Raw genomic sequence first — 25,635 nt, 5'->3', positions numbered from 1 at the left:
AATTTAATCTAATATAAATTATTGTCGATATAATAAATATAAAATAATAAAATGATTATTTTATTAATTTATTTTATTGATTATTATAATCATATAATCTATCTTAAATTATTTAAAATTATAAAACATTCAAAAAAGTAAATATAAATAAAATATTTATCTTTTAAATTTCCAAAAATTCTTTCTGTGATAATAATTATTTATAGAGTGTATATATTTTATATTAGAAATTATTAAAAAAAATCTATACTCTATAATAATATGATAATAATATTAATAAAATTATAAAATTTATTTATGATATTTTCAATAATTTTTTTCAACAAATTTTTAATAATTTTAATATAAATTAAAGATTTACTTTCAAATAATTTTTATTTTTATATAAAATTATGAAAAATTTATTCTACAATAAAATTTATTGAATTTTTACCGCTCAATCACAAATAAAATGCCTTGTAATCATTGGAGGGTAGCATGTAAAATTTGAACCAATAGAATCGAAGCATCGAATGAGCTACGGGGAGGCTCAATAAAGGGCGCTAGTGTCCGTCAAGTGTCACAGCCGTTGCCTGTCTCCTCAGTATTGTAACTTAAATCGGTGATTTAATTAGGAATAACGTATTTTTTTCTAGAATTTGTGAAACATTAAGCAATAATGACCGACAAGAAAGGTAACTATACATCGTAATCGCGTAATACAACTAGCAATATGTGTTATACACGTTAAGAATATCTCGTGTTTTCAAGTCGAGAATACCACTTGTCACTCGTACGACGGCGAATTTTTTTATGTTAGCAATGCTATCCAACACCTGTGAAGAATGGTGCACGTTTAAATTCTATCAAAATTCGTATCATTATTACATAAACAAAGTCTAATCTTAATGCGATGAGAAAAATGTGAATTTCTGTTCAGTGACAGATAAATCAATACCGTATTGTGTGTGGGAAATACAAAATGGCTTCCAGAGTTCGTCTTGAATAATTTTCACGGTGACTCTTTATTAAAAGTTATATGCTATTCAAAATATCATATTTTTATACAATTATTACTAATCTCATATTATATATAACTTTATTTTATTTTTATATTTATAACCAAGTATTATATATATTTAAAAAAATATTTTATATATACATATATATATGAATAATGATATACTTTATGTGTTTAAGAAAAATTTATCTAGTTATAATAATTTGTTATTATTGCGTTTTATTATGCATTATTATTTCTGGTTGAAAGAAAAAATTTAAAATTCTATTATATGTTGAATATCAAAATAAAATTATTTTTTATATTTGACAGAAAATGTCAAATTTTCTATCAGAAATATATGTTTTAATATTAAAATTTTCAAAGTATTAGTAATATTATTGTGATAAAAAGAAGTTAATTTTTATTTTAAAAATTTTAATTTTTATTTTGTGTTTATAGAACTATCTTAATATTAATAAATTATAATTAAACTTTCTAATTTATAATTGAATTCATAATTTCAATTCATATCATAAGAAAAAAAAATAAAAACAAGTAAAGCTAAAAGTATTATATATAATAATATTGGATAACAAAGTTCTGGAAGCCATTATATTTTTTTTATTTCATATTGCTTATAAATATTAAGATTTTATAATAATGAATTTCCTTCAAATATAATTATATTATTTTTCTAATTTATAGTTAAAATTAAATGAAAGAGAAAATGAAAATGATTAAAATTTATTATATCTTAAAAGATATTTTATTTAAAAATTATCAAATATTAATTTCAAATTATATTTTTTTTACACCTAAAATATTTTATTTTTAATTTGTATAAGATAAAATAAATTCTGAATGTTTAAATTATTTTTTTTATAATTTAAAAAATGCATTAATATATAAATTATATAGAATATATTATAAAAAAGCTGTTTAATAACTCGTACGAGTGAGGTATGTAATTTAATGTTACTACTGACTTTCAAGTTTTTTACGTGCTGATGGAAACATTTAATTGATATACAGCTTGGACCATGACTACATGATTTTATAGTAATCTATTATTGTACTTAATTAACAGCTCAGACACTTAAGTGATTATTCCTAATTCAGTCCGCTCTGTTCCTAAGGCATATGATTACAGAGCATAGCGTTTAAGGGATGTGTAAAAGTTTAGTCTGTAAGTAGATCAGTATACATTGTTAATGATTATTACGAAAAATAACGAGAAATTGAGGATTACTGCTGCAAATCTGCGAGCATATTATCGTGACGGTATAGTCGCTAAAAAACCGAAGGATAGCGCCTACAGTTGTGGCTGTCAATATGTTTGCAGCGGACCATTACAAAGACGATTTGATCCCAGTCAGTAGGTGGAGCTTCGGAGACCGGCGTTCGCGCAGCCTAAGCCACGTATCTAACCTCACCTTACTCTCTATATATTACCTAACTCACTACGTGTTTATATACCAACATATATTACGTATACACACACATATACACACATATATATATATATATTCCACCAAATATATATATGAAGATATAGATGCACCGTGCGCCTCCTGATTCAAAAAGTGAAGAAAACGAAAAATCTAACATCGAATTGCTCCTATCTTCCCACCTTCGATGTTTCAAGCGATCAAAATTAGTCCAACCTATTCCAATTCCTTTTATCATTAATCTTATTAATAGACTGTAATACCAAGAGATCGTGGAATGCCTGGTTCAATAAAAAAAGTGAAATTATAAAAAGGGTACATATCGTAAGAAAATTGAGGGAATGCCACATTAATTAAATTAATTCTCATTAGACTAATGTCAGTTTCCTCATTTTTCCAGGCCTACGTTGGTTATTAATCCACGATCAGCAGGTATTAAAGGATCGAGAAAATCCGTTCCATGTGTTAAGAGATTGCTTGTTGAAAATCTGCCGATCTAAAGAAAACAGAAGTATAATATACGAGTATGCACGCTTGTATACAGTTGAACAACGATATGTATTTTCGACCGCGTAAAAGTTTAATCACAGGCTTTTCGAGCGAAGCTGTCATCTCGCGATATTAAAAACGAACATACTCGTAAACAGAGATCGCTTAGGATCATCAATGGTATTTGTAAGTCCTTTGTGAATGAGATTAAACGTGATCAGAAAGTTATACTTTTTGAATTGGAGACGTCGGCTGCTATATATCCAAATCAATATGAACGTAAGATATTGATATGGGTGTACAAATATTTCGTAATGAAATCGTGGTATTGGCTGATTGCTTATTTTTCTCTTTTTCCATTTTTTTCTTTTTTTTCTTCTTTTTTTTCTTTATTTTCTTTGTTTCAATATACTCACTATATCTCATGTGACTTATTTATAAGAGAGAGTATTCAAATTTGTCGCAATATGAATCAAATTTATTTAATTTTTTTGTTTTTTTTTGAATAGATTAAAAAAATTCTCTTAGAAATAATTGTCACAAGATGGCATAGTGAGCTAACGGGGTGTACACGAATGCTGTATTTAAGCTCAGCGTATTTATAATATTCTTACTCAATAGAAACTTGGTAGCTCACTTTTAACAATAGTGCATGTTGCTTTGATTCGGGCTACAAGTTTTTCGTTAAAAAGAAATAAATAACAGAGATAAGTATGTATTTATTAAATTATTATATAAATACTCTTTTTTTATTTTAATAATAATATAAAATAAATCAAACATAAATTGATGATAAAACTAAAACTTGTGGTCAGTTGCATGTATTTGTAGTTAATATATAAGAAAAACTATAATTTCTTCAACATTAGCGCATTGTTTATTTCGTTAAATTGGAATAAGATAAAAAAATATATATAGCGTATATAAATTCTTATATATTTATACATAACTTATACATAAATATTATTTTTATATAGCGATTTTAAAAGTAAAAAGAAAAAAAATAATAAAATTGATCAAATTACAACATAATAAAAAAATTGAAGAAAAAATGACAAAAATATAAACATGCTTCATTGATTAAAAGTAAAAAGCAAAACAATGAAGTGTGTTATGCAAATATCTTTTGGATGTATATATATAAAGAAAGAAATTTTAAGCGAAATTATATTTGTTGCATCCTTATCTACTTTGTGTGCAAATATACATATATACATAGCTTTGATCATTTTTCATATATTTGTATTTTAGTTTGCATGCTTGGAATGTATTGCTAGAAAGATGCGTGACGTGCGAGCTGCTTTATTGATTGATAACTTGATTGATTATTTATTATTTCTGATCATCAAATGAAGAAAAGAAATATAAATTTTGTTATTTAAATTTTGCTATAGAAGTTGCTCGCTCGTCTTATTATAATGCATGTTCATATAACATGTAGTAAATTTTTTCATAATTCTATCTTTTATGTTTATTCGTTCGATGTCTTCTTAACTTTATATCGATGTGTTTCTTTTTTTAGATATAATTTTCTTTCAAAAATAAATTTTTTATAAGAAAATTTAAAATCGTTAAGAAGGAATTGAACAAATTGTTTTTGTCAATTTTTTAATTGTCGTATAATTAAAAAATTTCGTAAACGGTTTTTTAGGCACGATAAAGAGATGTTCCTATTCCTGTCGTGAACGAACCATCGAATTCATTAACATTTCTGAATTATTTTTCTTCCTTCTATGGAAATTTTGGGAAATTATTAAGAAATTGTTCCAGTTGAATTGTTGCTACAAGGTTATAGGAATCTCTCAAGCAATTGAATTGCATGTGCATGTTTGGCAGAATATATCATGTATACTGTTAATAGTGAGCTTAAATATGAGATAGTATTTAACGATATTCATCGAGAGTTGTCGTGAATATAAAAGTGCCTCTACCTTCTCAAACCCAGCGACCTAGAACAAGTTCGATAAAAAGTCGATTGAATTTATATTGAGATTAAAAACCAAAAAAACATTAACAAATGTACAAATATTTGTAACGTAACATTATTTCTGTAATAATAACATTGTTATTACAATAAATAAAATAAAATATTAAATATTAAATTATTACTAAATATAGAAATGTGTTTTTAAACTTAGATATATTATTCTGATATTGTATATTAATGAAATCATATCGAAAATTAAATCTTGTTCTATTAAATTAGTATTAAAAATAATATAATTTAGTATATAAATTTTTTCTAAAAATTGCTAATTAATTACAAGATTATCTTAATAAATAATTTTTTTTTTTTTTTAGGTTTTTTTCTAAGTGCTTTTTCTAAGTATCATATGAATAAAATTTCTTCGATAATTCATTTAATGAAATTCAAAATTTCATTTAATGAAATCTTCAATCGGTCGCTGGGTTTATTCCGAGATATAAAAACTATTTCACCGAAGCATTTCGATGAATAAAATCGTCTTTTTTAAAAAAAGAAAAAAAAATAGATAGATTGTAACAATAAAAAAAAAGGAACGGGCAAATTTAGTCCGATTTCTCGTGCAAACGGATAAAACACAAAAACCATTTGATTCTGATAGCAATTAGGTTGAATATGCTTATTGGGATAAATTAGGTTTCGAAAGTAATAACACAGAGCAAGATGAGAGGGAATGCGTGCGTGTACGAGAGAAAGGCGGGTCGAATAAAGAGCAGAAAGAAAGGGGATGAATAGTGGGAGAGATAGAAAGAGGGAAAAGTGAAAGAAAGGAATTAGGCGAACGTAAAGAAAAATAAAACACACTGTTCAAATTACCCAGTAAACTCGTACTAGCATATTAATATTATAATCAATTGTTATTGGATTCGATGATTGTTTGCACCGTGGCACTGACACATAAATTTATTATTCGATTGAAAGCTGATCTGATTAATGGATATACAAGCCTCCTTCTTTATAATTTAAAAAATTTATATAAGAAGATGGTTTGCTTCTACTTAGACGGAATATGAATAAAACGTTATCGTCCTACACGTAAATCGAGATAAAGTGTAATATAACATAATTTGAGCGGAGTGCTCGTTTCCATGCGTTGGACCAGTGTTCAATTATCATGGACAATTTGGTGTGGGCTGACGTCTATGTTAGAGTACAACATGTCCATCCACTGTCACTGGACTTGAGCTATTTATCATACGCGTAATAGATCTACATTGATGTGAGGATTTACAAGAATTAACAAGAGGTTGATTCGAATGATAAAAATACAATTACTATGTGAAATGAAACAGATGCCATTTTTATTTATTTTATTATATAAAAGAAAAAGAATAAAATGTATCTTTACATATGTTTTGCGTATTTTAAATGGCAATAGAACAGGGCATAATTTAGTCTTTACTTAAAAAAAGAAAAAAAATATGAAATTGGGCGTTCTCGTGTTTGCTTACGAGAATGAGAGTTGAACGTGGCCGATGACGAAAGACTGCTCGTGGCAAAATTTACGCGAATAGCGCCCAATTAATAATATATATTACGCAATTATAAAGAATTTTTAATCATGTTTGATCTTTATTTATGGATATTTGCAGAAATTTGTGGTTTGCTGAATCTTGTCACAACTTTTTGAATGTGTGGAACTTGATATACATATACATATATATATATATATACATATATATATGTAATATATATATATATATATATATATATATATATACATATTATGAACATATATATATATATATGTATACCTTTTTTCATCGTACCACTGTACTCATTGTATAAATTACACATTCACCGCCCGAAAACAATGACGATTTGTTAGTTAATTTGAATGAAAATTAAATTTAATTGGATTATTTATACGGTTACTAAAAAGAACAAAAAGAATTGTGTCTCACTTAATCGAATTTTAATTACTGGGCTTGTTTTTTAACATCACTTTTTAAAACAATCCATTTACCCTTCTTATTCCTGGCTTTATTTTAGCTCTGTTTTTTGTCATTTATTTTCTTTTTCAATTAAGTCGAACCTGAATGTTTCATAGCTGTATTCATATACACATATACATATATATATATATGCTTGAATATCCTTTGAATTCTGTTATTTTTATTTTATTATTTTGTAACATTCTTTGATCGACAAAATGAAAATTAAGAAAACTAGAAATAAAATTTCGATGATACTTTTTTTTTCTTTTTTTTTTATTTTTTATTTTTTATTTTTTATTTTTTTTTAAAATACAAAATACTAAAAGATAGCATTCTTTTGACATTTATTGCATCTAATATTTAATGTCAGTTCATGAATATTCAAGGGTTCGACTATTTAGACGAATGTATTTGGCTTTTACCTTGATTGCGTAACGCTATTTGCTTTGAGATCGGTTTCGTATATCTTAGTTTAGAAGTAAAGGTAGGTCGATTAACGCGAGTTTTCATTTGAGAATAGTTTCTCATTTTATTGTTATCCTTTTTTTTCGTTTTTTTTAATTCTTGACTGACTGCCTGACGATTCTTTTGACTGTCGAACATTACGTATCACCCGTAGTGGCTGTATTGTTAGATTTGTTTGTAAAATTTTTCTGTGTATTATGTTCTAAGAAGGTGAAAAGAATTCGAGGAAGCTCTTCTGCATATTTTTTTTTATTATTTTTTTTTTCAACGCGATTCTTTGTCTGTTAAAAAAAAAAAAAAAAATAAACAGAAAAAAAACATTACTCGAGACTTTTTAATTTTACTTTATACTAGTGACAAGATGTACCACAGATTGCTCCATGTCAGATTCCAAACATATACATATATATATATACATATATGTATATACATATATATACGTGCTGTTGTTTATTTATTCACAATTAAGGTACCAGAAGTATAGTTCGCTAAGCTATTCTCAAGTGTCTCGCTTTCAACTACGTTTCTTTTGAGAATCCTCGAAAATAAAATTCTGAAATTATACAAGCCTGTTAAATGTCAGCAATTGTTCGAGATATAATATAAAAATGTCGATGGGATATGGATTTTCGAAAGAGTCGTAAATGTTTTTACTACGAAGCCTGTCTTGTACCACTGAAGTTTACGCAGATATGCATTATTAGTTCTTTCTTTTCTCTTAACACGTATTGATTGCAACTTTTCTTTCCACTTGTATGAATATATAAGATTTTGAACTGCTGTAAACTCTAAAGGTAACAAGAAGGCAACGATACCGTTTTTTCGGTTATTTCTTTTCACCATTATTTAGTGACTAACATTGTTTGAGCTTTGAATAGTACCTTGATAAAAACGGTGTATGTCATGTGTAAGATATACTTGGGTGTGGGAGTACCACTTTTGGAATCAAGACATATTCGACGCGCATTCGTATAAATTAAATTTAATTAAATTGAAAAAAAGAACAAGATATTCATCTATTAATGATATATAATATATATATATGATCAGCGTCAAAAATGTCTCGATGATGAGGATGTGAATTAACACGATCAGCAGGAAATGGAAAAGGAACCTTATAAAATGCATAATATGTAAAATTGAGAGCGAATGAATAGTTCCAATATTGCCTGTTGTTCGATAATTCATGTTGTCTCTTATCCTTTCTAGCAGTGGTACCACGTACCGTTGGCTTAGATCAAACCTACGGCCAACAAACTGAACGGACTTGCATTTTCCATTGCATGTGTTACAGCATACCCGGTGACACCTCATCCACCAACAGGTTTTGTCCCTGCGCCGGCACAGCCTGCTACTTACGGTAGTACACGTAAGAGAGAATCATCTGTTTATTGTATTGCTTCAAATTCCTTCAAATTCCAATGAATCGATTATATACGAATTTTGTAATAGTTGCAGGTGCCGCACCGTATGGAGTATTTCCTAATCAACCACAACTATATGCCGCGCAAGGCCCACCACCGCCAACATATGATCAAACTCTTACCCATCCAATGGTAAATATTTTGTTGTAATGATTGATTATAATTTATGAAAGACACGTACCATTCGTTAGAAATTTTCTTCAAAATCTCTAATTAATCTGTATGTAGATGTATCAGCCAATGTATGGTCAAGGATATCCAGGATACTTAGCGGGTTATCCTGCATATGGTCCATTGCAATATTATCCACCATTAGCTGCAGCTGCTGCATATTATCCCGCAGCGGCAATGCAACCTCCAGTTAGGCCTCCTACACTCGTAATGCCTGTAAGTTATTATTAAATATATACTTTTGTTATGATATTTAACGAGAATACTAATTTGTTGCATTGTTCTAAAGAATGGGTTCGATGCTACTAATCGATTCGATAGTATTTCACAACCTGTCTTGCCACCACCCCCAACAGTTCCAAATGCCGCCCAATTAGCTGCAATGGCAAGTCATAGCGTGGCTATATCGCAAAAGAAGAACTTTCTAGGAGGAGGAACAGAAGGCGGTTACACCTTTTGGTAAACCATTAAACCTTTTGTGAAACACTAAGTCTAACAAAGGCATTGTTGTCGAGATGATCCATGTAGGCAAATCTGATTTATGTTAGAGTTCTACTATTTTCACATTGGAAGCAGCTATTAAATTAGTATATCTTATGCGCGGATCGATTGCAAAAGTAGCACTTATTGATTCGCAAAATTTCAAAATGCTTAGTATATTTTTTGTTATTTCATTAGTTTGTCACAAATTAAATATGTGACATAGTTATTAGTGCACAATGCAATTTTCAGATATTAGCAATCGGTCAACGCATCGAATATATTATGAGATTTAAGAAAAATATTAAGAAAGGAAGACTCGTGCGATGCTTATATTAATTATATTCGACTATATTCAATTAATTCAAAAAAAAATCAGAATCACATTTTGTAAATTGATGAAAATGCGTGACAGTAAAGTTGTAGGTCTTTGATGATATGTCGTTGTTTCATGATGGTAACGATCAAGTGATAAATCAATCTCTTGGCGTATTTGAAGTAAAATTTAAGATAATTATTTAAAAAATAATACATTTAATATATATAATTTTTCATAATCACACAAATTAAGTTCAAAGTAATTTCATAACATCTCGCAATATATTTGAATATTATGAATGCTATACAATTTTTTTCCAAAAACGATTAATTTTGTTTATACAATATAAAAAAATATCGACTTTTTCAAGTATATATTTTGATCGATTTTTCTGCAATCAACGACTTTTCAAAACGCACGAGATATTCCATTTTTTTTTTTTTTTTTTTTTTTTTTTTTTTTTTTTTTTTTTTTTTTTTTTTTTTTTAAATAAAAGGAATATTGGACGCGAGCGAGAGTAGGGAACACGGTGTTGTTCTTCTTTTTAGAATTAACGAGTGAATACGTGCACCAGTGGATGCGAGTTGTCTCATTCGCCTACAGGGATCGATATTCAAAGTGTGTTCTAAGCCTTTTTTAAGCGCGACTTGGTTTTCTGCAAGACAGACCGAAGAACAAAAGGGCTACTCGTATTATTTTTGTTACTTTCTACATGACTATATATTTTTTTCGATATTTTTTTCCTTTGGAGTCTTTAATACTCCAACATTTAAAAAATCATCTTGAGTAGCCCTAACGTTTAGAAAAAGAAAAAGGAAAAAAAAAATATGTACGTGATAGGAGCCCGAGGAATGCGTGAGAGTCATTCATAGTTATGAGGCTAATTGTTGCGCTTTGTACTTCGAATTTAGTAAACAACTAGTAGTAGAAAACTTTTATTATTCTTTTTTGATAAAAATTTTAGTAAAGGTAGTGAGTTGGTAAAAACCTTGAAAAGGTTTTAACATCGTTAGAATCAACATAATTTTGACGTGTTTTGCGATTAAAAGTATAAGCGATAATATTTGAGGCTCGAGTGCCAAACGACAAAATTAAAATTATAAAATATATCGAAGATTCTCACGTATTCAACGACTTCGAAGATACTTACCTATTCTATCTAAAAGTACGCACTCTCTTCTTTAAAATCAATAGTCTTTCTTCCTAGTTGTTTGATGTTTCTTTTTTAAACACAGATTAGCTAGATCGGCTAACAAAGTTATTATTTAATTGAAAAAAGGCTTGTCCACGGCGTTCGAATTTCAATTTAAGCGGGTTAAACTGTGCTTTAATTGAAATAGTTGCCATATAGTGAAATTTATTAATAAATATCTTTTTCTGTCTCTTAAATAAAAATATCTATAATATTCAAAATGATCAGTGTGACATTTAAAAGAATACGTGAGTAAGAATACATCTCTAATTACAATAATATTCAAATTTTGGTTCAAATTCCAGTAATTATGTGGAAACTAGATTCAATCAAAGCTCATGAAGGAAACAAATAGTTGACTCAATTTCAAAGTACAAATTGAATATCCATGTAAGTAGAGGGAAAATTCGCAACGACGGGGTCAAGCTTTATGTCAGCCATATTAGGCGAGTTGCGATGATGATAACGGTAAGCAACGCAGCGAATTCGTAATGCCTATAATTAATATTCAGTGCAAAATTATTAACAACTATACTTTTCTGAAAACGTAAGATCTATTTCAAAAAATAAAGAGACATACAAAAAATTTTGAAGATCATAAAAATTAGTTGCACAGCTACGAAAGCGACTGTTTTGCTCCGCGATCATAGGCATATAGTACAGTGAACCTGCTGATAGGATACTTGGAATGTTCCGTTCTGCAGGTGCACAATTAAACACGATATTAATTAAGCAATGAAGATCGAAGAAACTAATTTACAATCGGTGATAGCTTAGGATAGGACCAAGAATCGCAGTTCTATTTAGAAATTTTCGAATGGGTGTTCCGGCAAACTTGACCAGTACCCTTATATGTTTCGCATTGGGCTTTATCAAGATAGATGTTTAAAAATATTCATATTGTTAAAAAGTAATTTTTGCTCCTAATCAGAAGTTAAAATTAATTGACGATAAATCAAGTCATGATTTCTATTTTGCTCTTTGAATTATTATTTATATAAATCAAGTTTATTGCGTGAAAGTTGTAAATTTTACTTGAAAATGTTATCCAATATTAAATTTTGTAGTTAAAACGCAGGAACTTCCTATAAAATTACTATTGTTCTTTGTATTTTGTGATATCTGATTACCTCAAAATCTAAAACAGAATATGTAGGTATTTGTCTTGTTTTGTACCATCCTCGAATTTAATTCAGTTTCTACGAAAAAAAAAAAAAAAAAAAAAAGAAGAAAAGATGATAATGCGCGATAATTGGAATTTAAATTTTTATAAGGCGAAACGCACTGGCCAAATTTGTTGCCACAGCGCCATAACTTACATTCACCTTGTACCTTCAATTCTTTTTCTACCAGATGTACCTACAGTTATTCACATGTGACAGCGTTTGATAAAAAAGCGCGTAATCTCAATCTTATTAAAAGAAAAAAAAATCTAGTCCGAAGAGTCTGACTGATTGGGATACAAAATGTTACATAGACTTTTTTTCTCAATCCGTGCGACGCCAGGTGCAAAATAATACCACAGCATTCACTTATACCTCAGAAATATCTGAGAAATTGACATTTTTCCAAAAACTCATGCCATTCCATTTGACGATATTGAGTCATAATCAACACATATATGAGTCGCATTTAGGAATTTGAGACGCGTATTGAAAAAAAAAGAAAAAAAAAAAAAAGAAANAAAAAAGAAAAAAAGAAAAAAATAAAACGCGAGAAGTTATTTCGTCACTTGAAATGTAATCACTCTCGTCGAATTTTTTCGAATTTGCATATCAGCAAAAGGCTGTTCACTGCAAAGGGCACTTCGCTCATACTTACATTGCGCAATAAGTGCACCGAGCCACCTCAATCTTATGCAGTTATGACAAGAATTGAACGTTACAATGATCCTTTCAGAAAGAGAAAACGAAAGAAAAAGATACTAAGCCTAATAGGGCTAGTTTTATAGAAACTTGTATACGTAAAGAAACAAGTGAATTATATGTTGTGTTAATATTTATATTTAAATTATTATTATTTAAACGATTTATTCGCAAATTTCTACAGTTTAGATCAAAATTTATGCAACATATTTTGAACGATTATTTTGTATCAAGCGAGAGTGGTGGAAAGGTTTTATATCATGAAAAAGTGTGCAATAAGCGTAATGTCTATTGTAACAATAAAGAAATGATATTAATTGCAACAGTGAATTTGTTATTATGTTAAACAAAATAGAAAGGATGGGAGGGAGAGGGAGAGAGAATGAAAGAGAATGAGAGAAAGAAAAATAAAAAGAGAAATAAAAATGTACCATTGCAATCAAGTGTATTAATTAATAAATACAATAATCATAAAATTATTGGTCTTTTTGTTCTTGTATACATTCTTTTTGTATACAAAATATTATTTATACAAACATTTAAATGCAATAAAAATGTACATGTTAAAATTGTTTTTGTACAATATTATCTGTATTTTAAAGGATTTATAATAAAATAACACAAAAAGTTAATATTTTATTATAAATCTCTTAATAATAGAAAATATGTAAAATATGTTACACATAGTAAAAAACTATATAAAATGATTTTATGTATATTTAATATATATAAAATATTGGCAGTTTAGTATTGAATAATTTTACTGTCTCTAGATTGCAATTCATTAATTTTATTTATATTTATTATTTATTATTATATTACTATTGATATTTTTTTTCAGACAAAACGTTTTTCATTGTTTTTTCTAAATTAGGTAATATTTCACAATAATGATCTACACATTTTGTTACACACTTGTCAAATTGTTCACTGTATTTCTCCAAATCACGCTGTGATGGATTAGGTCCTGCTGCATCTTTTATTCTATCATTACAATCCATAACACACCTTTGTAATCGATTCTAAAAAATGATATTTATTAAATTTTATTAATTTTGAGATTATTAATTAAGAAAAAAAAAAAAACATACTTGAACTCTTTCTAGTTCTTCTCTAGCATATTCTTGAGCTTGATCCAAAGAATTATTGCAATTTCTTACACAATTTTCAATTTTTTTTATACTATAAGTCTCATTATCACAACAACTTGCAGCACATCTATATGCATCACCCTAAAATTAAATATAATTTATAGTTTTTTATAATTTATTAATTCCATTATTTTATTAAAAAATGAGATTTTTAATTATGAAAATACGCATGTTTCACAGTATAACCTGAAAATATTACAAGTTCAAAGCACCTTCATTTTTCTCATTGATTTATCAATCTCTTCTACTATTCTTCTAGTATATTCATCGACTCGTTTTTGTTGTTCTTCAACCATTTTGTATTTATTTTTCTAATAACTTATTTATATTAAAATATACTAAATTTAATGTACCCGGTTTCTCATAAATCCAATATATATACAGTATTCATGCTATACGATACAACTCGTGCACAATACAGTTACATAGAAAACAAGTCAAATTGCTAATCGTGTATATATGCAATTATATAATAACAAATCAAGTATTCATTAAACGAATATTTTTCTCCAATCATATTGTATTTTAAAAAAGAGAAAAAGTGTTTCTCTTTAAGAATGCGGCATAAAGAAGGGCAACGATTTGATAATAAAGCTGCGCTAGATATATGCGCAATGATAGAATTTTGTGTATGCGCATACGCTGCTAGTACAGTACTATCCATACGAATTAAAGACCATTCCGGTCACTCTTCTTCACTTGGCCGGTTAAGATGTTGAATGTTGTATCGAAAGCTGCCGCTGGCGCCTTAAGGGCCGTCAAACCTTCTATCCTTCAAAATGAAATTACCAAAATTTCGGGAGCATTATCAGTAAATAGTAAGTATAGAAAATATTTTTTGAGTTTCATTGTTTTTCGTAACACTGTGAGATTATATTCTATATAGACAATATTCAATATTTAGTTATGTTATTACTTAATATAGTTTATTATTCTTTTTTATATTTCTATAAAATGTAGTTTTTGTTTATTTAATTGACATCTAAATATTAAGAAAAAGATATTCAATTGATTATATAATCCATATTATTTGATCAAACCACAGTAGTAATTCTACTGTACCAATATGGCGGCATTAAGGTCATCGATTCATTTTTGAATGCATCGAAATAATTTGTCAACATTATTATTAATTATTTACCTGTTTCAATTATAATTGAAATTTTATTTAATTTCTATTTTATATTTTATATTATAAAAAATTTATTATTTTTTTTTTATCGTAAGTCATATTTTATAGGAATATCTTCATCTTTTAAGTCTTTTATAGATTTATATTACTTTTAACAATATTATTATGTAATTTAGATTTTATATATTGATTTAATAAAAAATATGAAATTCTTAATTTTTTAATGAAATCCACATATTATGTAACTTATCTTTCATAAGTATTATCTAATATATATGTATATTTATTAAATATAATTATAATACTATAATACTTATATTTAATAAATATTTATTAAAAATTATTTTATTAACAATTATTTTATTTATAATTTTTTTATATTATCATGTGAATTATGAAATACAATATATATTAAATGTATATATATATATATAATTTCAAAAATAATAATTAATTATATGCAAAAGTAAATATTAAGACATAATTATTTACAATTAGGTAGAGATTATTTGTATATATATATATATAATTTCAAAAATAATAATTAATTATATGCAAAAGTAAATATTAAGACATAATTATTTACAATTAGGTAGAGATTATGCAAAAGCTGCAAGCTCCAAAGGTGGAGCTCAAGGAAAAATTGTTGCTGTCATTGGTGCAGTTGTTGATGTACAATTTGATGATGCTCTTCCTCCAATTCTTAATGCTTTGGAAGTACAAAATCGCACCCCCAGGCTAGTCCTTGAAGTAGCACAGCATTTGGGAGAAAACACAGTACGCACTATTGCTATGGATGGTAATTTCATGTTATAATTGTGTATATTAAATATAAAATATAATAAATAAAATTAAATAAAATATAAAAAATATAGATATTTTATAAAAATTTTTTACTTATATTGAAATAATTAAATAGGTACTGAAGGTCTTGTTCGTGGACAAAATGTACTGGATTCTGGATATCCTATTCGTATTCCTGTTGGTGCTGAGACATTGGGACGCATTATTAATGTTATTGGTGAACCAATTGATGAGCGTGGACCTATTCCTACTGATAAACTTGCTCCTATTCATGCTGATGCTCCAGAATTCGTAGATATGTCTGTTGAACAGGAAATTTTAGTAACTGGAATAAAAGTTGTTGATCTTCTTGCTCCTTATGCTAAAGGAGGAAAAATAGGTAAAATTTATATTTTATACGCTTAATATGCAATTTATTCATATCAATTTAATTAAATAGATATTTATATTTAAATAGGTCTATTTGGAGGTGCTGGTGTTGGAAAAACTGTATTAATTATGGAATTAATCAATAATGTAGCAAAAGCCCATGGTGGTTACTCTGTATTTGCTGGTGTGGGTGAACGTACTCGTGAAGGAAATGATTTATATCATGAAATGATTGAATCTGGAGTCATTTCATTGAAAGATAAAACTTCCAAGGTAGCCCTGGTATATGGTCAAATGAACGAACCTCCAGGCGCTCGTGCTCGTGTCGCTTTAACTGGCTTAACCGTTGCCGAATATTTCCGTGATCAAGAAGGACAGGATGTATTATTATTCATTGATAATATCTTTAGGTTTACTCAAGCTGGTTCTGAAGTATATATTATTTTTTTATCATGTTATAATTTAAATATTATATTTTTTTATTAAAAATTATTTTTTTTTTTAAAGGTATCAGCTTTGCTAGGTCGTATTCCATCTGCTGTAGGTTATCAGCCAACATTAGCAACTGATATGGGTAGTATGCAGGAACGAATTACAACAACAAAAAAAGGATCTATTACTTCTGTGCAGGCTATTTATGTACCTGCTGATGATTTGACAGATCCTGCGCCTGCTACTACCTTTGCTCATTTAGACGCTACAACTGTATTGTCTCGAGCTATTGCTGAATTAGGTAAATATAAATACTTATTTTTATAATTTTTGTATTAAAGTTCAATAATGTGAAAATTTATGATTTTCTCTTTTTTTTGGATATTATATTAGGTATCTATCCTGCTGTCGATCCCCTTGATTCCACTTCTCGTATCATGGACCCTAATATAATTGGTGCTGAACATTATAATGTTGCTCGTGGCGTACAGAAAATCTTACAGGACTACAAATCACTTCAAGATATTATTGCTATCTTAGGTATGGATGAATTATCAGAAGAAGATAAACTCACTGTTGCACGTGCACGTAAAATTCAGAGGTTCCTGTCTCAACCATTCCAGGTATACATATGAATATATATTTTACGATATTGACGATATTTCATAATATTATTTTTGTTAATTAATCTTCTTTATATAGGTTGCTGAGGTATTTACTGGTCACGCTGGTAAATTAGTACCATTAGAAGAAACTATTAAAGGATTTAAGAAAATTCTTGCTGGAGATTATGATCATTTGCCGGAAGTTGCATTCTACATGGTCGGGCCAATTGAAGAAGTAGTAGCAAAAGCAGAATCGTTGGCAAAACAATAAATTAATTCACAGTCATTAATCATGTCATTAAAAAGTAATTAAAACGATCTTCTAATAATACAGGCCTGTTTCTTTTTTTCTATAAGTATTAGTTTTTATCCAAAAGTATAGGGATTTTTAAACAACAATATACGTGGATTAGAAGATTGTTTTCCGTTCGAAATTTCACAAAAAGTATATGAATTTTTCGAAAACATCATGAACATAATTAACCATAAATTTTATATATATATATATATAAATTGTGTAATTTTGTTCCAGATGTTTTCATATTAATTTGATATTGTTATTATTTATAACATATACTTTAATATTATAGTATATGTTAGAAATTAATAAAAATTTTACAAAAATATAGAGAAAAAGACCAAATATTTTTTGTTTTTACAAAATATTTTTCGTTTATGATAAAAAGAAAATAGAAATTAAAGAAAATTATTTTATTTCAGATTCAATTAATGGATTTTCCAATCGATAAATATTTTTCAGGATCTAAAATATAAAATGAATATTAAAAAAAATAACTTGAAAAAATTTAAAATAGCAGCATTACCTTCCACTGTTCCATGTTTAAATACATTACATTTTGAATATTTTCGATATTTCCTGTTTTCATTTGAGCTGTCATATCTTTAGTACAAGGTTGAACAACTAGTATTCCAGATGCATCTATCAAGAAAATAATATTTAATAAATAAAAGTATACATAGATTTTAATAATTGCAAAAACTAACATTGTACCTTTAGTTATTTTTATCTTTCCATCTCTAACAAGAAAAGATATTTGTAAAATATTTTGAATTGTTTTTCCAAAATCATTAGGATGTAAAATTAATTTAAAAAAATCGAGCGGTTTGCGATAAATTTTATAATATTTAGAGATAAACTCTTTCATTTTTACAGTTTCTTCTGGTCCTTCTTCTTCCTTTTCAATTGTTACAACATTATCTGGTCTTTTAATTTGTGCTTGAGTTTCTTTTATTTTTACAGGCTTTTTTTTATTAATTTCCTTTTTTTCTAATGGTGTTAAAGTACCTAAAAGTATACATGAAATAAATATATAATGTAATAAAAAATAAATATTAGTTATACAAATTTTATAGTAAAATTGAATAAAACCTAGTAATGTAGTATATCGAGGTGTTCTTTTAAAGCATTTTATAACTTGCGATTCCAGAAGTGACCAATCTGGTGTTTCTGGTTCAACATCTGGAAGTTGTTTTACATATTGTACCTAAATTAAATAGATGAAATTTATTTTTGAACAATTATTAAAAACAAAAAATTTATTATGATACATACTATTTTTTTAGCAAATTCTATATGATTATATGAGCATACAACTTTTGTTAAGGATCTTGTACAATGTTTTAGAACATTAGAAGATATGTGCATCATTTCTGAATCCATTAACACTTCTTCTTGATTATGCACTAAAAAAATAATGAAAATAATTATATAATTAAATAATAAAAATATTTAACAAAAAATTGAATTAAATGAAATATGAAAACATTCAGAAGTTATATACCCTTTTCTTCTATACTTGTTTCAGAATTTATATTATCTGTTTCTTCCATGCATAATTCCAGAGTTTTTATAGTTTCATCATTAATTGTTTCTTCTGAAAAATTTATATTAAATATAATATTTATTTTTCTTTTATAATATATATTCAAAATCTTACGTAAAGATTGAGCCCTAGTTATTATTTTCCTTAGAATTTCTTTGCGTTTTTGTGGAGTTCGTGAGATTGTTGCATTTTCATCGAACATAGAATTGTTTGTTGACATTTTGAATTATTTTATTGAAGAAATTTAATTAAATTAAAAATAATTTATCTACAAATATTTATATGATATTAAACAAGCAATATTTTCATTGTTTTTATGCAATAGATATAATAGAAAAATTGCTTTCTTTATCATCATAATCAGTATACCTAGCACTAACTTACATTAACCTTTCATCACAGTAAAATAAACTATATTAATATTTATTAGTATAGTATATTAGAATTGAATTACTGTATTGATATGATTGTCTTTTTGAAATATATTTACTGAAAATGTATTTTTAAAAATTTTTAATATATTCATTCTGTAATGATTGTTTTGTAATGTTAATCAATGTAAAGTGCAAATAACGAAACAAAATTAGAAAAAGAAAAATTTGTGATATATAAGTAAAAGGTTTCAAAGGTTTTGACATTTCGTGGTTACGAATATTGACAAGTTTCTCTTTAACCAAAAAATTAAAGAAACGGGCATGGAAAATACCTTAAATAAGGTATTATTTAAATAAGTTTTTCAAAAATAAAAGATATCAATTATAAATTATAATAAAATATCAATTATATCAAATTATTTTATAGGAAGATCAAAATAATCAAGATGATTCAGACTCTGAAGTAGACGAAGTAGAACCTAGGCTCAAATATGTCAGGGTACGAAATGATTTGGAACATATATTGCAAAATGATGCAGCTAGTTGCATTGCAGTACATCCTAAGGTGTGAAATATAATCACTAATATTTATAAATATGTTAAAGTTAATAATAATTTCAAGTTATGAAAAGGTTAACCATAATAAAATTTATATATATAAATTTCATAAATTCTGATTTTTAGTCATAATCTTTTGTATAATGTAAATGAAATATCTTAATATATAAATTCTTTAAATTATAATAGCTATATAATTTATTATATTTATATATTATAATAAATTAATTTTTGTTTAGTTCCTATGTCTGGGATCACATTGGGGTATGATACATCTTTTAGATCATCAAGGAAATAATATACAATCTAAAAGTTTACAAGCACATACAGTTGCTGTCAATCAGATATCTATAGATCATAATGGAGATTTCATTGCATCATGTAGTGATGATGGAAAAGTTTTTATATATGGTCTTTATAGTACAGAGAATAATCATAATATGAGTATGGGTAGATTAGTTAAAAGTATAGCTATAGATCCAAATTATTACAAAAGTGGTAGTGGAAGAAGATTTATTACAGGTTATTTTATTTTATGTATTTAATTTTTTAAGATAAGTTAAACTTTAGTTTTTTTGAAATAAAAATTATTTTTAGGAGATGATAAATTGGTTTTGTATGAAAAAACTTTTTTATCTCGTATGAAACTAACTGTACTATGTGATGCAGAAGGAGGAGTAAGATCAATTGCGTGGATTAGTCACTTTGTGGCTTGGGCATCTGATACTGGTGTTAGAATTTATGATTTAAATGCCAGATGTTCATTAGGTCTTATTAAATGGAGTAAATCTGCTGAGTAAGTTTTTACTGTGATATTACAAAAATTCTATATGATATGAAGATTAAAATAATTTTTCTCTGATATAGTGCATTACCAGAACATTATAGATGTAATCTTCGATGGTCAGATGAAAGAACATTACTAATTGGTTGGGTTGATATAGTACGAATTTGTCAAATTAGGAAAAGATCAACACAAGAAATGGTTAACAGAGACTTACCAGAATATGTAGTAGATCCAGGTATATATTTTATGGCTTATAAATTATAGAAATATAATGAATAATAAAGTATTAATTTTAGTTTCAACTTTCCGAGTGGATTTTTATATTTCTGGTATTGCACCTTTAGAAAATCAATTAGTATTATTGGGTTGTTTGAAAGAATTAGATGAAAATGGAAAAAGTCAGAGACCAACATTACATGTTATTGAACCAAAATATCAGGTTTTCTCTCTTGTCTGTGCAAATTCCCTTACACTTCGTGGTTATAAAGAATATAGTTGTAATGATTATCATTTAGATTGTCTAAACGAAGAAAATAGGTATTTTTATTTAAAAATAAATATTCATTTCTATTAAATTTATTATTTTAAAACTAATTGTTTTTATATCTATTTATAGATTTTTCATTGTAAGCCCAAAAGATATTGTTATAGCTAGTTTATATGATGCAGATGATAGAATAGAATGGTTATTAAATCATAGAAAATTTGAACAAGCATTAGAAGCAGTAACAGTGAATAATGGCAAAAACTGTAAAAAATATACTTTAGTTGATGTTGGTCGTGTATACTTAGATCATTTGTTAGCTTGTGGAAAATATGATGAAGCAGGCAAACTCTGTTTAAAAATTTTAGGAAAAGACAAAAAATTATGGGAAGAAGAAGTTAGTATTATTATTTTTTAAGTTATTTGTTTTATTTATAATTTTACTTATATTATTTTTTTGTATTTTTTTATAGGTATATAAATTTGCAAGGGTTCATCAGTTGCGATCTATTTCTTCTTATCTTCCAAGAGGTGATGTAACATTAGATCCATTAATTTATGAAATGGTTCTTTATGAATATTTGAAAATGGATCCTGATGGATTTCTCCAACTAGTCAAAGAATGGTCTCCAAAATTGTATAAAGTTGCAGCTGTTGTAAATGGTGTTTTAGAACATCTTTTAATTCATAATCAACGACAAAATGTACTGTTAGAAGCTTTAGCTATTTTATACATTCACGATGAAAAGTACGACAAAGCGTTAGCTATGTATTTAAAGTTGAGACATAAGGATGTATTTCAACTTATTCAAAAATATCAATTGTATAATACCGTTTACGATATGATAGAAGGTTTAATGGATTTAGACGCGGAACGTGCGATACAATTTTTTTTAGAAAAAGACAGAGTGCCATCTGATATTGTTGTACAAAAATTACAGCATAATCATCGATATTTATATTTGGTAAGATATCAAAAATACATATGAAATACATATTATAATTTCTTTCTTTTAATATTTAAAGATAATTTATAATAGTATTTAGATGCATTAGATAAAAAAGATACAAAAGGTACATACCATGGATTGCTAGTCCAACTTTATGCTAATTACTCAAGAGATAAATTATTACCACTTTTACGTCGTTCTGATAATTATCCAATACAACAAGCATTAGATATTTGTAGTCAGAAAAAATTCTATCCAGAAATGGTATATCTACTTGGTAGAATTGGAAATACTTCTGAAGCTTTAGCACTTATGACTAGAGAATTGAATGATATGGAGAGTGCAATTACATTTTGTCAGGAACATGATGATGAAGAATTGTGGAATGATTTGATTATTTATTCTCTAGATAAACCTAGTAAGAAATTGAAATAATATATTTTATTAAATTATAATATTATAATATTAAATTCTTCAACTGTATATATATTAAAATTATAATATTATAATATTAAAATATTTTTATAAATATAATTATATATAATAAATATATATAATAATAAATATAATTATAATATTAAAATATTTCTTTCAGAAGCTATTACATTTCTCTTGCAAAAAATAGGTACATATGTCGATCCTAGACTTATGGTAGAAAGAATAAAACCATCTCTAGAAATTCCAGGCCTGAAAAAAGCTTTAGTTAAAATGATGTGTGATTATAATCTTCAAGTTTCAGTACAAGAAGGATGTAAACAAATTTTATCTAATGATTATTTTAATTTACATGAAAGATTAGTCAAATGTCATCAAAAAGGAATATTTATAGATGGTTAGTAATAAATAATTATAAATTATTTAATTATAAAAATAATTGTAATTATAAAAGAATGTAAGCAAATTTTATAAGAATTTCAATTATATTATTAATTAATAATAATAATTATATAATTTCTTTTTTTTTTTAGATGATCAAATGTGTGGAGCTTGTCATAGAAAAATAATTATAAGAGGTATCTAAAGCTATTTACAATACAATATTAATAACATTTTGATTGTAATATATTATTTTTATTACAGAACCAAGAAATTTAGTAGTATTTTATTGTAAACATTCGTTTCATGAAGATTGTTTACCAAATTTCGAAGTAGTGGTATGTATCTTAATTTTAAATAATTTAAATATTTTTCAATTTTTATGTGTTTTTTATTTTTTAGGAAAATTGCGTTATATGTAACTCCCAAAAAGATACATCTCCTAACAGACAATGATACAGGTAAATTTTAGCATTAATTGAAAATAATGTTTATATGTCTCAAATACAATTTATAGTTATTTAGTCTTTTAATTTGTGTAATATTTGATCTATGATAGAACATTTTGTACATATTTTAGAAATTTTAGAACATTCAGAACATTTGGTATAAGACTGAAAATTAAATAATTGTATGAATGTTTTATAAATATAATATAATATATGTATATAATTTTATTATAAATATGTATAAAATTTACTTTATATTTGTTATAAAATTTAATAATAGCTTCATATTGATCACAAGTTTTTTTTAATTGTGAAGAAAAATTAGACACATGATTTATTGAAGTAGATATATCCAATTTTTCTTCAATATCAGATGTAAAATCATTTGAATTTTTTGAATCAATAGAGCTTATAACTTTGGAATTCTGAAATTGATCATTTGTAATTATTATACGGTATATTATATTATATAATGTATATTAAAATATTTACTTTTTCATGATTTTCTTCTGTAAAACATGTAATTTCTTGCGAACAAATCTTTTTCAATGCAGTATAATCTACATAAAATCCACAGATATTGCATAAAGTATCCAACTTCTTTTCTGTGAGCTGTGATGTTACATTATTATCATAATCTTCTTTCAATGTACTGGTCTCCCAAGTCATTGGATTTTTTGCAAATGCTTTAAAATGTTGTATTGTAAAATCTATCACATTTTCTGGTTTTACTGTGGAGACCAGTAAATTATAAAGATATTAATATATTATTGTAAAAAGTAAAATGCAATTTGACCTGTTTAAGAAATATTGGTACAATGTTTTCCCAATCAAGAAATTGATTACCAACTAACAGTATTTGAATATAATCTGCAATTAATTGTTTTATTTCCGGGTGATCAGCTAAGTATTCCGTTTCTTCAGCGATTTTGGAAAACTATTAATAATATATGTATAAAATATGTATTTTATTTTTATAAGTTATTTTACATTAAAATATATTAAATATTACTTACTTTTATATCTAAATATTTAGAAAACATTTCAATATCTTCATTCCAAGAATCTTTTAATGGTGTTTCTATTCTTATTGTTTTACTTGGAATATTTAAATCTGCTAATGGATTAATTTTCAAAATATATGGCACATCTAACCAATTATGTCGGAGTATTCTACCTTTTGCTGTTAAATATGTTCTTATAGTATGAACAGTTCCATCTTCTCTACATAGTTTTCGTTCAATCGTATAAACATTTAATACACGATTATCTAATTCCATACATTCAATAGGAGTACATATCTAATAAAAAATGTATTTCGTTATTTAAATTCATCAATATATTCATATTTTCTTACGTAATTAGATTCTGTGGAATCTCCATCTATAGAAATGCTTTGAAAAGATAATATTCCTTCATAATTTATAAGTGCCAAATATCGCATAAGTAATATATTTGCTCCTTCACTTATTAATCTACTGTTAGTGTAAAAGGATAAGTCTTTAATTTCCGAAGATTTATCACATGGACAAGTGTGTGTTAATTTTACATGATAACAATTATCTTCTATTCCTATAAATATTGTTTTTTCATATAGACCATTTTCGTAAATGAATCTATAATATTAATGTAATATTATTTTTATTTAAAAGAATGTAAAAAACATAAATTTACTAAAAATTAACAAACTCTGTCCTCTTTTCTTCTAGGCAATGAAATTTCGATGTCACCGAACTGATAACTTTTGACCCACCGAAATGACCATCAATAGACATCGAAGATTGTACATGTATTAAAAATTCTTGAGCTTTAGGTCCAATGGATTCTACCAAAATAGAGTAACTGCCTATTGGCTTCATATCCTTCATAGATTCATTTTTTAAACAAACTATTAAGCTTTCTCGAAAACATAAAGCTGCTCGTTTTATATAGTCTGAAGTACAAAAAAAGGAAGGATACAATATATTGAAAAGATGGCATAATATTTTTTTCAACAAAAATCTATGTTTAATCTATTAATATAACTCCTAGACATCAAAATAATTACATTCCATATATAATTCATTTCACCAGCGACGAATAATTTATATATATAATATATATATATATATATATATTATATAT

At 26.4% G+C, this 25,635-nt stretch overlaps 6 protein-coding genes across 12 annotated transcripts; 3 read left to right on the top strand and 3 right to left on the bottom strand.

The window, feature by feature from the left end:
* Window positions 1–551: 551 nt before the first annotated feature.
* LOC122711082 (DAZ-associated protein 2-like) lies at window positions 552–13,081 on the top strand. 2 transcript variants are annotated; one of them, XM_043929504.1, is made up of 5 exons: window positions 552–674; window positions 8,600–8,674; window positions 8,764–8,861; window positions 8,958–9,116; window positions 9,190–13,081. In XM_043929504.1, the coding sequence occupies exons 1-5, from the start codon at window positions 659–661 to the stop codon at window positions 9,361–9,363; spliced, it is 522 nt and encodes a 173-aa protein (XP_043785439.1). In that variant the 5' UTR covers window positions 552–658; the 3' UTR covers window positions 9,364–13,081. The 2 variants fall into 2 exon arrangements, with proteins under 2 accessions (XP_043785439.1, XP_043785438.1); XM_043929503.1 differs by having other exon boundaries at window positions 8,758–8,861.
* A 441-nt stretch (window positions 13,082–13,522) lies between these two features.
* LOC122711260 (protein FAM136A-like) lies at window positions 13,523–14,275 on the bottom strand. The gene is made up of 3 exons (XM_043929836.1): window positions 14,120–14,275; window positions 13,848–13,988; window positions 13,523–13,778 (listed from the first exon to the last, which is right to left on the bottom strand). Exons 1-3 carry the CDS (start codon window positions 14,201–14,203, stop codon window positions 13,578–13,580), a joined length of 426 nt encoding a protein of 141 aa, XP_043785771.1. The 5' UTR covers window positions 14,204–14,275; the 3' UTR covers window positions 13,523–13,577.
* Window positions 14,276–14,570: 295 nt separating this feature from the next.
* Window positions 14,571–18,108, top strand: LOC122711375 (ATP synthase subunit beta, mitochondrial). 2 transcript variants are annotated; one of them, XM_043930107.1, is made up of 8 exons: window positions 14,571–14,725; window positions 15,632–15,838; window positions 15,959–16,222; window positions 16,301–16,644; window positions 16,720–16,945; window positions 17,038–17,267; window positions 17,347–17,554; window positions 17,970–18,108. In XM_043930107.1, the coding sequence occupies exons 1-7, from the start codon at window positions 14,620–14,622 to the stop codon at window positions 17,518–17,520; spliced, it is 1,551 nt and encodes a 516-aa protein (XP_043786042.1). In that variant the 5' UTR covers window positions 14,571–14,619; the 3' UTR covers window positions 17,521–17,554; window positions 17,970–18,108. The 2 variants fall into 2 exon arrangements, with proteins under 2 accessions (XP_043786042.1, XP_043786041.1); XM_043930106.1 differs by lacking the exon at window positions 17,970–18,108 and having other exon boundaries at window positions 17,347–17,580.
* On the bottom strand, window positions 17,956–19,606 carry LOC122711376 (non-structural maintenance of chromosome element 4). 3 transcript variants are annotated; one of them, XM_043930110.1, is made up of 7 exons: window positions 19,208–19,468; window positions 19,052–19,144; window positions 18,823–18,953; window positions 18,640–18,754; window positions 18,262–18,555; window positions 18,074–18,189; window positions 17,956–18,012 (listed from the first exon to the last, which is right to left on the bottom strand). In XM_043930110.1, exons 1-7 carry the CDS (start codon window positions 19,311–19,313, stop codon window positions 17,956–17,958), a joined length of 912 nt encoding a protein of 303 aa, XP_043786045.1. In that variant the 5' UTR covers window positions 19,314–19,468. The 3 variants fall into 3 exon arrangements, with proteins under 3 accessions (XP_043786045.1, XP_043786044.1, XP_043786043.1); XM_043930109.1 differs by adding an exon at window positions 19,478–19,606 and having other exon boundaries at window positions 17,970–18,555; window positions 19,208–19,361; XM_043930108.1 differs by having other exon boundaries at window positions 17,970–18,555.
* Window positions 19,607–19,670: 64 nt separating this feature from the next.
* Window positions 19,671–25,355, top strand: LOC122711373 (vacuolar protein sorting-associated protein 41 homolog). Of its 3 annotated transcripts, none has more exons than XM_043930105.1 (14): window positions 19,671–19,809; window positions 19,895–20,032; window positions 20,265–20,547; window positions 20,695–20,821; window positions 20,893–21,047; window positions 21,097–21,349; window positions 21,429–21,693; window positions 21,770–22,261; window positions 22,337–22,664; window positions 22,842–23,078; window positions 23,215–23,259; window positions 23,327–23,400; window positions 23,465–23,523; window positions 25,221–25,355. In XM_043930105.1, the coding sequence occupies exons 1-13, from the start codon at window positions 19,789–19,791 to the stop codon at window positions 23,516–23,518; spliced, it is 2,472 nt and encodes an 823-aa protein (XP_043786040.1). In that variant the 5' UTR covers window positions 19,671–19,788; the 3' UTR covers window positions 23,519–23,523; window positions 25,221–25,355. The 3 variants fall into 3 exon arrangements, with proteins under 3 accessions (XP_043786040.1, XP_043786039.1, XP_043786038.1); XM_043930104.1 differs by having other exon boundaries at window positions 20,623–20,821; window positions 21,109–21,349; XM_043930103.1 differs by having other exon boundaries at window positions 20,623–20,821.
* LOC122711377 (ciliogenesis-associated TTC17-interacting protein-like) lies at window positions 23,470–25,379 on the bottom strand. The gene is made up of 7 exons (XM_043930111.1): window positions 25,201–25,379; window positions 24,869–25,127; window positions 24,528–24,812; window positions 24,358–24,448; window positions 24,004–24,242; window positions 23,763–23,936; window positions 23,470–23,676 (listed from the first exon to the last, which is right to left on the bottom strand). The coding sequence occupies exons 1-7, from the start codon at window positions 25,377–25,379 to the stop codon at window positions 23,584–23,586; spliced, it is 1,320 nt and encodes a 439-aa protein (XP_043786046.1). The 3' UTR covers window positions 23,470–23,583.
* Window positions 25,380–25,635: the final 256 nt, after the last annotated feature.

This window comes from Apis laboriosa, unplaced genomic scaffold, assembly GCF_014066325.1.
Source record: "Apis laboriosa isolate Shangri-la unplaced genomic scaffold, ASM1406632v1 scaffold16_cov148, whole genome shotgun sequence".
NCBI lineage: Eukaryota > Metazoa > Arthropoda > Insecta > Hymenoptera > Apidae > Apis > Apis laboriosa.
The sequence above is the reverse complement of the archived record's forward strand: the minus strand, read 5'-3'. Positions and strand labels throughout refer to the sequence as shown.